The sequence below is a fragment of the Daucus carota genome, chromosome 8 (assembly GCF_001625215.2).
Source record: "Daucus carota subsp. sativus chromosome 8, DH1 v3.0, whole genome shotgun sequence".
NCBI lineage: Eukaryota > Viridiplantae > Streptophyta > Magnoliopsida > Apiales > Apiaceae > Daucus > Daucus carota.
The window spans coordinates 18,240,029-18,254,002 of record NC_030388.2 but is presented as its reverse complement, the minus strand read 5'-3'; the positions used below and the strand labels follow the sequence as shown (position 1 = coordinate 18,254,002).

At 32.1% G+C, this 13,974-nt stretch overlaps 2 protein-coding genes across 3 annotated transcripts; both read left to right on the top strand.

Annotated features, from left to right (window-relative positions):
* Positions 1–3,175: 3,175 nt before the first annotated feature.
* Positions 3,176–7,761, top strand: LOC108197737 (uncharacterized). 2 transcript variants are annotated; one of them, XM_017365433.2, is made up of 7 exons: positions 3,176–3,305; positions 4,040–4,065; positions 4,500–4,668; positions 6,549–6,577; positions 7,103–7,176; positions 7,286–7,371; positions 7,479–7,761. In XM_017365433.2, the coding sequence occupies exons 1-7, from the start codon at positions 3,251–3,253 to the stop codon at positions 7,532–7,534; spliced, it is 495 nt and encodes a 164-aa protein (XP_017220922.1). In that variant the 5' UTR covers positions 3,176–3,250; the 3' UTR covers positions 7,535–7,761. The 2 variants fall into 2 exon arrangements, with proteins under 2 accessions (XP_017220922.1, XP_063938497.1); XM_064082427.1 differs by lacking the exon at positions 3,176–3,305 and having other exon boundaries at positions 4,040–4,103.
* A 4,426-nt stretch (positions 7,762–12,187) lies between these two features.
* On the top strand, positions 12,188–13,383 carry LOC108198766 (uncharacterized). Its single transcript, XM_017366535.2, has one exon. It carries the CDS (start codon positions 12,324–12,326, stop codon positions 13,176–13,178), a length of 855 nt encoding a protein of 284 aa, XP_017222024.1. The 5' UTR covers positions 12,188–12,323; the 3' UTR covers positions 13,179–13,383.
* The last annotated feature ends 591 nt before the right edge of the window (positions 13,384–13,974 follow it).

Genomic DNA, 13,974 nt, shown 5'->3' with positions numbered 1-13,974 from the left:
TAGTCTTTAATGTTTCGAAGGTAAAGAAGTTCACTAGCAACTTTACCTACAGGCTTGTATCGCCTTTACACTTCACTAAATCTTTAACACAACCAAAACTAAATTATTTCATGCTAGCGTTGAATTAGAATATCTCACATACTGAATAGGAAGTGGTCTAGGCTTGAAATATGCACTCACTCATAGAGAAGAAGTCTTTTAGTACCTTTAATGCATTGACACTGACATGACTAATTTTCTTTGTTACGAAATTAGTCTTCTCTCTCAATTGTTGTGGACTTTGATTCATAGCTATTTATTGGCCTTTTTGAAGTGTTCCTTGCAATAGTAATCATCAATGTGGAAATTAGCTTTAGAAGTTTTAAGTAGGTAAGTATAAAGGAATATATTGAGTAGTCTCTTCATAACAATAAAAACCTGTTTCAGTTAATTCTGTATTGACCTTGTAACAGGATCTCCGTATCTATTGCTCGTTAAAAATAAATTGGTAGAAACTTTTACAGTACCTGGTGTTATAGTGCAACTTAAATGCTAAATCATACGGCTCGTGTGTTTTTTAAGTGTCAAGAATGATATTTCGTTTTTTGAAATTGTCTTGGATCTGTTGAATATACACGTGAAGTGAAAAAATAAAATATAATTTATGTATATTACGGATCGGGGTTAAAACAAATCTCAGTACTGTTTTATTAAAATCAAACTAAAAATAATTTGTTAGTGTATAAGTGGGACTAACCTATTACAACAAAATTAACATATATTATAAGTATGGGCTCAAACAAAATTAAAGATTTGTAAAATATATATTTTATTAAAACAAGATTAATTATAATCCGTTGGTTAGTAAATAAGGCTTAGGGATAAAATAAAATTAATGTATTGAATATAATTAAGTACTGGGATTATAGGTTTTAAACCATTATTTTTACTAGCGACGCTCGTTGCGATGCATGGTTTCCGTTGATATTTATATATTTTCATTTATGTTATATGTAATTTTAATGAATGCAAATGATAAAACGAGAGTGAGAATAATAATAAGAGCATCTCCAATCATAGAGTACCCTTAGCTAAAATATGAGTTGGCATATCATAATTAAAAATTATAGTCAACATCGTCAAAAAAGTACACTCCAACCACGCACACCTGTTGTCTATAATTATACCTAACCTCCTATGGATGGCTAAATTTGTCGAACATCTACAGGTCTGTAAGAAATCTGTAGGAAAATTACCCATCATTTATTACCATATTAAACTGATATATTCTATTTATAACAATCTAAATATTAATAACATACTATTTTTAAATTATAGCCAACCAATATGGCAAATGCCATCGAAGCACAATGTCTTACAGGTTCAGCAAATTTTACATATTGTCTTACAGGTCCAATTTAGCCAACGATTATAGCTAATGCCGTTGGAGATGCTCTAAAGATGTTATTTTTGCATATGTTCACAATTTTAGAGGTCTAAGAGCATCTCCAACCCATCAAAACCCTTAGCTAAAATTCATTAAATCATATCAGAAATAAAAATTATAGATAATGTGTGAAATTTGCTCCACTCCAACCCCACATAACCCTTGTCCAAAAATATAACCAACCAATTGATGTTGACTATATTTGGCCAACCACTATAGGTCTGTAGCAATATCTGTAGTAAGATTTCGTATCATTTATTACCATATGATAATATACATTCTATTTATAACAACTTGAAAGAATAATAACTTACTATTTCTGAAATATAGCCAACCAATATAGCCAGTACCATTGCAGGTCTAATTTAGCCAACCACATCTCCAGCTAAGAGCATCTCCAACGGTGTTGGCTATAATCGTTGGCTAAATTGGACCTGTAAGACATTATGTAAAATTTGCTGAACCTGTAAGACATTTTGCTTCAATGGTATTGGCTATACTGATTGGCTATAATTTAAAAATAGTATGTTATTAATATTTTAGATTGTTAAAATAAACATATCAATTTAATATGGTAATAAATGATGTGCAATCTTCTTACAGATTTCTTACAGACCTGTAGATGTTCGACAAATTTAGCCATCCATAGAGGGTTGGCTAAAATTATAGACAACAGGTTCACGTGGTTGGAGTGCTATTTTTTCAAGACATTGGCTATATTTTTTAATTTTGGAATGCCAACTCATTTTTTAGCCAAGGGTTTTGTACTGTTGGAGATGCTCTGAATCACAAATTTTCTTAATTCTTTATTTAAGTTGTTCCCTAGTTCAAAATTAGACTTTAAAATTTTATTTATCCAATCATATTATAGCCTAAATATTAATAACATATTATTTTTAAATTATAGCCAACCAATATAGTCAATACCATCCTAACAAAAAAAATTATAGCCAATACCATCGAAACACAATATCTCACAGATTCAACAAATTATAGTCACTTCTCAAACTGTTTATTTGTTTTCGAATTTAACTTTTTATTTTTAAGACTGATACAATTTCTGAAAACGGTATTTCAAATGAGACCGAAAATCTGAGAGTCCCCGGATTAGGGGTGCTCATAATTTGACAAAACCGATAAAATCGACTGAACCCGCCCCTATTTTTAGCCGACCCAACCTGATATTATTAAATCGAACTTTAAATGGGTTAAACATTAAAAAAATCGAATTAAATGGGTTGGGTTAGGGTTTTGATAATTTTTAACCCATTCCAACCCGACATATATTATGCACTAATAAGCCGTACTATTAGTTTACTAAAGGACTTAGAAGTTAATTTTTTTTTGATATTAATATGTATATATACCAATTATGAATTATATTTAATATAATGATGTTTTATTTGTATGTAACGTAATTTATTTTGTTGGATATTAGTGTATTGTGATGTGCATATGTGATGATTAATTGTATAATTCCATACGAGATAGTTGCACGTGATTTTGATTCTTTCATTTCTAAGTTATATTATCACCGATCAACAAATATAAATATATGTTATAATAATTTCTATTTTATAATCAACCCGACCAAACCGATCAATCCAACTCGACTTTAATAAAATTTATAATGGGTTCAAATTTTAAAAAACAATATAATTGAGTTGGGTTACTAATTTGCTAGCAACCGCCCAAACCGACCCGCGGACACCCTGGCCGAATGATATATTTGGTATAATTGAGGGTACAATCAAATAATTAACCCTTTTATTTTTCTTCTTCTTCTCATTATTATTATCATTATGTATGTAGTGTTGGGAGAAGATGGTGATATTTGTGGAAAAACGGTCTGTTGATTCAAAACCAAGCAGTAGCGATGGTGAGCTACTTCTCAGGAATGCTTGTTTTTCTCTTGTGCAAAATCATCTATGGTTTGAGCTCTTATATCATTATTATTAAGGTTTTCTTATCTTTTAACGGTGCTAGTGCTCAAGTGTTACCCGTAATTTAGACCAGAGTTTTGAAATTCGATCCTTAATTACCTGGTGCCTACTTACTTTGAATATGAGGGTCGTTAAACTATATTTATTTGATATTATATTATTTTTTCTCATAAATTTACTGATTTTCACTCTTCTTTCTTAACCCTGTATCATCTGTGAACCATCCCTTTCCATGTTCCCAAGTTCCTAACCTATAATTACAATTACTTGCAAGTTTTTGAATCAATGGGGCCTTTTATAGTCGGGTTTTGGTCCCCGACAACTGATTACGAGAGAGTCTTTATCTAACACACAGCTCCATTACCATCAGATATGTATTAGATTGAAACTTGTTTTTTTAAGTATCCGCTTCCGCGGATAGGAACTTTCCCTATCCGCGGAAAATTATAGCGGATACTTAAAAAAACGAAATTTTAATCTGGCCCCTTGAAATATATATCCGACGCCCCTGGAAGTGTGTGTTAAATAACCTGTCCCTAACAACCAGTTGTCAGGGACCAGGACCCTTTATAGTTATTCCCCTTTCTATATGTAATTCATGTTTTTATTATATCTGTCTATTTATTTAGCTGTCCTGAAATTTCCTATTTGACATCCTTTTTGGATACAGGTTCGGGTTCTTCTAGTCCAAAGGAGGTATGTGCAGTGTTTTCCCGTTCCTTTCCGGAGTGGCGGTATCTGACCTTTTGCTTTTAAATATTTTCAGTAATTTGCATGAACTTCTGTTATTATTTGTTTAGTTTTTTCTTTTAGTTTCGAATAATTAATTATAGCTTCTCTTTTTATCAAAATTATCATCTTTTCTCATTTGGACCTGTCAGTATGTTGTACATCTCCTTGAAATATCTTTAGGTGGGGGATCATAATTAATCACTTGGAAAATCATATTTATAAGGTAGATTTATAAGACTGCGCAGATACAAGGTTACAGAAATGAGTTCTCATTGCTGAGATAATACCTTTATAGCATAGTTTGGCTCTTGAGTTCTACCTTTAATAGTACATTGGTTTCTTCCTTTTCTGCATCCGACAATTTAATTTCTGTTCCCTAACTTGGTCTTTTGATGCAGCCATATCAGATTTATAAGGAGAAGGTCGACATATCTAGAGTGCCTAGGATTTTTCTTGAATATGATGATGGTCTTGGAGAAGAAGGGGAGGAAGAGGATGGTGTCTACCTGTTTCCTGGAAACGATGTCGAACTTTTAGATATGACTCCGAGACCGATGATGTTGCCTCGTAAGTCTTCCATATTTTCAAGCAAATTACATAATGCCTTTTTGCTATGAAGTAATGATTCACAAGTTTTGGTATTTTTAAATTATTTACCTGATAATTTTTTGAGAAAGTTTAGGGAGGTTATCGAGGTTTAATGATCAAACTCAAGATGATATAACAAAAATTAAATAACAATTTAATTAAACTATATTTCTTAACTTAAATAACTTTTTGGCTCATGACATATCTAGAAACAAAATCAATGAATTCCACATTTAGAAATTATGAGCAGATGTGTAATTAAAATGTCTATAAATATAAGTTTGAGTTTAAATAGTATTGGGAGCTTATTTATCAATTTCCTTAAGTTTTATTCTTGTGTGTGTTCTAATTATTTTTTTTGTTTGAATGTTCCTTCACTAGTTCTTTTTTATGTGTTTTTCCTTTTAAATGATTGATAATCTTTGTTTTGTAATGACTAGTACATATTTATTTTCATATTTGAGGGAAGTTCTAGATGGGATGCTCTGGTTGTAATTTTTGATCCATGATTACTATCACATAATTGTCATCCTAATGTCAATTGTGGTTGAAATATTTCTATGTGTGTTCTTAAATAACACCCATGTCTGAATATATATGTAGTTGATAACCAAAATATGGTACTATTTACATTCCACATTTGTATTTAGTAATAAATTAGTAAGATTAATAATATGTTGGGTCTAAAATAGGAAAATTATCATATGATATTTCTAATTGAACTTAGTGAAACCAAAAATGGTGTAACGAGATATCACTGAAATGGGGTTTCTCCTATAAAACAAGAGTAAATGTATTACAAATATGTTTTTCAATTTTGTAAATGTTAGTGTCGAAATTTAAACCTGAGTGTCTGAGATTCTAACAATTTAAAGAACTGAAACCGAAAATAGTACAAGCACTGTTATTAAACGCGATATGTGCAATGAAGCGCATAGTATATCTTTTGATATCTTTTGTATACTATTGAACCATGAGCATAGTATATCTTTTATGTGCATTGAACAAGAAAAATGTTTCATACCTGCTATTGTTCAAAGCTTTGCACTATTCTACTAGAAAAACTATTTTTATCTTTGGCCCAAAAATTGTAGTAGTTATGGTTCATATACGCCATCTCCATGTGTGCTTCCACCATATCTTTTATATACTATTCAACCATGCGTAAATTGCTGTGGATGCCCATTGTGTGCCATCTTTACACAGTGACAAGGATTCTCATGTTAGCATATGATGGTGATTTGTATTTGTAGCCATATTCTTTCTTTAGAGAAAAAGAAGATGAGGGAAGGCCGACATGCAATTACAACTATCTCACTACTTAACAACTATTCCACTATAGCTCGATACAAAATCAACATCCTGATGTGCTAATTCTTGTGCCTCTGTTCTGCTTCGTGATTCCAGCACATTTTCGCCTAATATGATTGAACACCCCTATTTCACGTAGCTCCGTGGGCAATAATAAATGAAGAGTGAATTTTGGCTTATATTCTTGACCCATAAACTTGTAACAGCAACTTTCCAGTATTATCAACATTCAGTAGAAAATGCCTAAAACAAAAGACAACATTCACTAGAAAAGCTGACAAAACTATGAAACACGACAAAGGAGCAATCTCCGGCGTATAAGTAGAGGGGTTTAAATAGAAAAAAGAGGGAACATGATTTGAAGGTACATAATTTCTTGATTTTTTTTCTTAATTTATACTTTTAGCATTGGATATTTTGTGGAAGCTATGATTTCTTATACAGTCAATACTGTTAATGATGTGATCCGTCCACTATCATACTTTATCTTTCAGTTTATACTGTTGTGGGCTTATTTGTTGACTAATCTTCTTTATTGTTTTTGCCAGGGGTGGTTGGTATTTCCAAGCCTTCTGAGGTGAGTGCATGTTTTCTTAGGCGTTCTGATTGGTAATATTGTCTCTTCATCCTGCATTCCTTGTTTGTTTGTGATAACATTGTCCTGGTGGATTGTAGTTTTGGTTTCTGATATTAGTATATTAAAACATAACCACCTACGAGGGGCAAGGAAGCAATTTTGCTTTTGTCATATATACTTGTTCTATGTTTTTGTTTCTTATCTTGTTTTGCATATTGATCAATCCAATCCAACTTCATGGGTACCTGCTCTCCTAATCAATCCATAGAAGTTCTTTCCTAGGGTTTTCTGGTTCATTAATATTAGAATTATTTTCAATAGATCTCTTTGAGAGTTTCTAATTATATTCTACATTACAATGAGTAGATCTATATATACATGTTTCATTCTTCAGTTCTGCATGCTGATCAATTATTGACCATGCTTCATTCTGTTTCATGTTTGTTATGAATTTGCATAATTTCCACCATATTCAATTTTTTGCGATTGATTTTGTTAGTAACTTGTATCACATGTTTGGCTTAGATTTATCTTGTAGATGTGAAAGCTGACAGTTGTACAGTGGAGGAGTGCCTCGAACTGCTGAAAAGAATTGGCTGGTATGTCATTTTGCTCTTTAAATGTTTCTATTCATTTCTTTTTGCATCAGATCTGGTACTTTGTGGTGGGAGTACTGAACTGTGTTCTTTTTCTGGAAATTTTGTTAAGTGACAACAAATTTATCACCAATTCGGTGGAAAGTGCACGTCTTTTCTATGCTGAGTTGAACGAGGATGAGGCTGTCAAGCTCAAAGGTCAGTCTTCTGTGTGTACCCTTTGCTCGTTGGAAATCATGTGAAAGTTGGAAATGGTGAAAACCTTATTAGTAATCTCTGCATTGTCCTTTTTTTTCAAAAATCAGGTTTGAATGAAATTGACGAAGTATATCGGCGTAGGGATCTTCTGTTTGACTTGTAGCAAGACAAAGTTAATGTGGCTTAGCAGGATTGGCAAAGTCTTAAGTTATTGGTTTCTTTACATATTCTGAAGTAATTAAATGATGCCTGCAGGGCTAACTCTGGTGGTCAAACTTATATAAGGTATAAAATTTTGATTGGCATGTCTTTGTTAAGCTTGTATAAACCTTACTATGGCAGAGAAACGGGAACCTGCATGGCTTTATGTATGCGTACGCTTATTATTGATGTCTACGTGCTTGTTTAATATCTTTATTCGACGTTGTGCTCGTTGGAGAAAAAGATACTTTTACAAAATGAGGTGAACCAAATTTGGAAGGTACATTGAAAGCACCATAACATATTTACTAGGCCGTGTTGACACAGCTGGTAGTGTGGTGTACTACCATACAATTTGCAACCGAAACCGAAGAGTTGAACGAGAGTCAGGGTTTTGGTGATGAAGATGGTAATCTGCCACATTTTACTAATCAAAAATTAACATTCCAGGAAAATGCTACAAACAAAATATCAACAAAGACTGCCGAATGTAAAGGTTGTACACCCGAGAGGGAAACTAAAAATTTGGGATTTCAAGTCTCGAGTTTGCAGGTTAAACAAATATTACGGACTTAGAGCATCTCCAACTATAGAGTACCCTTAACTAAAATGTGAGTTGGCATACCATAATTAAAAATTATAGCTAACATCGTCAAAATAGTATACTCCAACAACGCCCACCTGTTGTCTATAATTATAGCCAACTTCCTATGACTAAATTTGTCGAACCTCTACAGGTCTGTAAAAAATCCGTAGGAAAATTGTTCATCATTTATTACCATGTAAAACTGATATATTTTATTTATAACAATCTAAATATTAATAACATACTATTTTTAAATTATAGCCAACCAATATAGCCAATACCATTGAAGCACAATGTGTTACAGATTCAGCAAATTTTACATATTGTCTTACAGATCCAATTTAGCCAACGATTATAGCCAATGTCGTTGGAGATGCTCTGAGTTTGTTAAAAAAATTACAAAACAGAGAGCGCTACTCAAACGAGTCGTACAAGCTGAGCATGAGAAAACTCCAGCAGAGAGTACAAGACATGATTGATAAACAAAAAACACGTTCAGCTAAATTTTATTTCTGAAACTTTCAAAAATATGAAATGTTTTTCTTTTTATTTATATTTTTGACAGGGCTTACCAATACCTCAATAAATTGTACTAAATTTATGATACAATCGTGAAATTGACTTTTCCCGAAAGCGCTATCAGATTTTTTACTTCTAATTCTGGTAACTCCATATTTATGACTTTCCATGTATAATACCCTCATGTTTTGTAAAATTTAATAGATTTGATTTCAAATTATAAAATAAATTGTATATCTCAGATCTTTGTAAAAAAAAAATACATGAAATAAACTTTTAAATCATATAAATCGGAGTCACGCTATTATAAAATTTAAGTATATCTCACTCAATTTAACTCAGTTTACATGATTAAAAGGTCTATTTCATGTATTTTTTTAATAAGTATTTCAAATATATAATTTATTTTACAACCTTGAAATCAATTCTATTAAATTTTACATAACATGAGAGTATAACTTTATGTGTGCATGCTTAAGTGTGTAATCTGCGCTTAGCTACTCACAAAATTGAAATCAATATTTAGTTTTAAATTTCAAGAGACATATATATTGATACATACCTAATAAATATTCAAGGTAATACTACCATTTTCCATTGCAAAAGCAGATACAGGCTAACTGGAGTTCTCTTCCGGCCTAGAATAACCTGAAACTAAAGACCATAAAGATTAGAATCCTGATTTCAATGCCTGTACTACCAACAACTATAGTGGACTTGTGGGACGTAGTTGATGATTGTATACATGCTTCTCCGATGCATGTACTACCAATAACTACAAAAACAGTATATCAATACACGTGATGAATGTTTTATACTACTAGAATATATTGTTCAACTATAAAAACTGTATGTCATCCATACGTGATGTATGTTGAACTGAACTAACATTAGATTTGAACCTGTATTTTTATGGTTGGAAGGAGTGATTTTTTATACAAGAAGTTCAAACTTTAAGCAATTGTTTGTAGAGCTACAGGGTTCTAAATTTGAACGCTGAGAACGATCTGGATGAATAATACGTGAACTTATTATTGCCCGACTGAAGTGAGATCCACTTCTCCAGAAACATCCATAACATTAGCTTTTTTGTTTTCTTTCCCTTTGTTGACAAACATCCTCTTTTTTTTATGCGTGGATCACTGCATCACCTTGCCCTTTGCTGTCTATAAAATGGATAGGGAGATCAGATAAAAGAGAACATAATTTAACAGAGTAGTATATTCTGAGCTAAATTCAGACTATATTTTTCGTACTTGATGAATATCCAACAGGATAGTTCTTGTTGAAAGGAGATATCTGAGATGCGGGAAGCTGAAAATTAAGTCTGTTGTTGACAGGATTACTTGATCCCAATCTTAAACGATTAGAACCATTGGTAAGAACTACAAAAATCAAATAATTATAATAACCCGATAAGAACCCAATAATCATGTCTTGAATAATTACAACCATTGGCAAGATCTCTAAAGACCAAAATAAGTTCTGGAATATGTATGCTGTTCATTACAAAAGAAATAAGTTCTAACACACCAGTCTTAATGGGCGAAACACTGTTTGGATACTGTGCACTTTAGAGAATTTTTTTTTGTTAGGATTATCTGATCCTAATCTTGAACGATTTGAACCATTGCCAAGAACTGTTTAAAACAAATAATTATAACAATCCAATAAATTATCGAGAAAATAGAAAATAAATATGTACAAAACGGGTAAACAATGTGAGAGTATTGGGTAAATATTTTTACCTATTGGGTAAAAACTGGTTATTTTCAAAATCCTTCGCTAGTACTCATTAAGAGTATGTTGATGTTGATGATGTACAAGTAGGTGAGGTTTTTTTTTTAATATTAGAATATTTTTTTTAGAAAAATTATATGTTTCAAATTCTTTTATAGAAACAATAAGTTATGCGAAATGTGAAATTATGTTTTCATAATTGTAAACACTTATCTTTCAAAAAAATATATGTATCTATCTCCTTTCTTTGAAAGAATTTCGGACAATAAACATTTAATTTTATAAATACTAGCCTTTAACCCGTGCAAAGCACGGGCGGGTATATAATTCGTAATTTATTATTTATAATTTAAATTTTAACATCATTATTAGTATTTTAGTATTAATGAATTGAATTTTAATTAAATTATATTAGTCAACTGACTATATTTTCTCCCGTTTACTTGAAAATGGACAAACCCGAATAAATATATATATACATTAGGATTTTAGTACATTTAATCCGAATTTAGTACACGTAGATTTAAAAATAAAAAAAATCAGAAAATTCAAATCTTTTCCAAACATAGCCGATCGTGTAATACCTTTGAAAGATCTGGTAATCCAATCAATCGAATTTCAACGTAATTTTGTAATATTGGTTTTTTTTTTGACAACAATAACTTTTAAGATTAGAGTTGAAAAAAGTTATGTAATGGTTCGTGTTTATATTGAAATAGAACACGTTAAAGTTAAAAAAGTTATATGAAGATTCTTGTTAAAAATAGATATTTAAAATTGTATACTTTTTTTAAGGCATTTAAAATTGTATACTTATAACATCATTAAAAAATTTTTAATGAAATATTATATGATAATATATTGTTATGAGTGCTTTTAGTATTTGAAACTGTTTAATAATGTAAGACTAATAGACTCCATATTTGTAGACTTGTTACCAAACCAAAAAATATAACTAAAACATTGGACTACAAATTATACCTATAGTATAGCGGGTATATAATTCGTAATTTATTATTTATAATTTAAATTTTAACATCATTACTAGTATTTTAGTATTAATGAATTGAATTTTAATTAAATTATATTATTCAACTGACTATATTTTCTCCCGTTTACTTGAAAATGGACAAACCCGAATAAATATATATATACATTAGGATTTTAGTACATTTAATCCGAATTTAGTACACGTAGATTTAAAAATAAAAAAAATCAGAAAATTCAAATCTTTTCCAAACATAGCCGATCGTGTAATACCTTTGAAAGATCCGGTAATCCAATCAATCGAATTTCAACGTAATTTTGTAATATTGGTTTTTTTTGACAACAATAACTTTTAAGATTAGAGTTGAAAAGAGTTATATAATGGTTCGTGTTTATATTGAAATAGAACACGTTAAAGTTAAAAAAGTTATATGAAGATTCTTGTTAAAAATAGATATTTAAAATTGTATACTTTTTTTTAAGGCATTTAAAATTGTATACTTATAACATCATTAAAATTTTTTAGTGAAATATTATATGATAATATATTGTTATGAGTGTTTTTAGTATTTGAAACTGTTTAATAATGTAAAACTAATAGACTCCATATTTGTAGACTTGTAGTACCAAAAATAGAGTACCAAACCAAAAAATATAACTAAAACCTTGGACTACAAATTATACTCATGTTGGCTTATTATAGTATAGTAAGTACAGATGATAAGCCACACAGCTCTTATTTACATCACCCATTGGCCCAATCCCAATTGGCAACGGTCCTTTCCCCCTCTTTTTGTTCAAAATCTGACCGTTGCATCCCCATATTAGTCACAAAATTAACCTAGCTCATTTTAAATCCTCTAAACCTCATTCCTAACACACACATTTTTACATTTGAAATCGCATCAGACCCGTAAAAATGGTTTCGAGGACTGTGAAAAGGACCCCGACAAAGACCATCAGGGACTGCCGCACGCGCCGTCGAACGCGCCGCCGTAGCCAGAGCTCTCCGCTCAAGAATGTGGCTTCAAACGTCGTAGCTTCGATCAATAAGTCCATCTCCACTTGCCACCGTCGTCTCATCAAGATTTTCTCCAAGCTTGCTCGTATTGGGACCCCGAAAAGATCTCCGCGGAAGAAGGGTTACCGGGCGTTGAAACAGGTTGCCGCCGGCGAGATTTGCCGGTCGCTTTTCGTCGGAAAGCCGCTACCGCCGGTGGACCCGCCGGAGAGGAAGACGGTCTTTCTTGATCTCGATGAGACCCTCATACATTCTTCGCCGGAAATTCCGCCCGGGAAGTTTGATTTTGTGGTCCGGCCGGCGATTGATGGCCGGAAAGTTGAGTTCTTCGTGTCGAAGCGCCCCTTTGTCGACGAATTTCTGGAGAATCTGGGCAAAAAGTATGAGGTTGTTGTGTTTACTGCTGGGATTGAAGAGTACGCATCATTAGTAATCGACAAAATTGATCCAAACAAGGTCATATCACACCGCCTGTATCGCGATTCTTGTAAAGAAAATGAGGGGAGATTTGTGAAAGATTTGTCGGAATTGGGGAGAGATATGAAAAGGGTTGTTTTAGTTGATGATAACCCGAATTCATATGAGTTTCAACCTGACAATGCTATTAAAATCAAACCATTTATCGATGATTCTGAAGATGGTGAGTTGAAGAAAGTGATGGAGTTTCTTCAAGGGTGTGATTGCTTCGATGATATGAGGGATGCTGTTAGGCAGTTTGCTCTCGCGAATGAGGATGATCATTTGGGAAATTAAAAAAAAAAAGAATTTAGTTCTTTTTTTGTTGTTGATTGTGTTGGAGTGGAGGATTGAACAAGTTGGTTCAATCTAAATTGTGAAAGGATGGTTTGAAGTGAAGTTTTTGTTACTGCAGTTAAGTTTTTTTAGCTGTGACCTGTCATGGTTTTTACTATTTGAAAAGTTACCTTTTGACTGATATTTGAAAGTTTTTTGACTGATATTTGAAAGTTGTTTGGAGGGAGGTGGTGGAAATTAAATTTTGGTTGCTTTAATTTACAGTAATGATTGCTTTGGTTTATTGAACTGAATACAAGTTTTTTTTTGGTGAAGTTGATTGATTAAAAGATGGTTTATGCAAGAGCTTCTCTTTTGTTTATAATCTGCACTCAGGTTTTATCATATAGAGTTGCATTTATAAAAGTGAATTAATATACAAATATAGCAATTTTATGCAGTCAATAGTTAGAGTTGCAGACCATGAGTTACACAATAAACCTATGGCTTGCCATTAGTCCAGTCCAGCAGTATTCCTCTAAGTAGAAGTATATACCAGTGTCCACTGTTCAAGTTTTGGTCGATATAGGATGGATGCAAGATTGGGTCAGAAGGGGACTGTTGGAAAACGGTGAGAGCAGCTACATTTTTTGGTCGTTTAATATGATCTATTATATTATTAAGGTTTTTTGAGGTACTGGGGCTGAGAACCTGAGGTTATCTCTGGTCATAGTGCTTGTCGCCCCAGATGGAAGTGCAGATATGTTTACTACACCATTAATCCAAAACTACAATAATCTCGTGTCTTCTTTGAAGT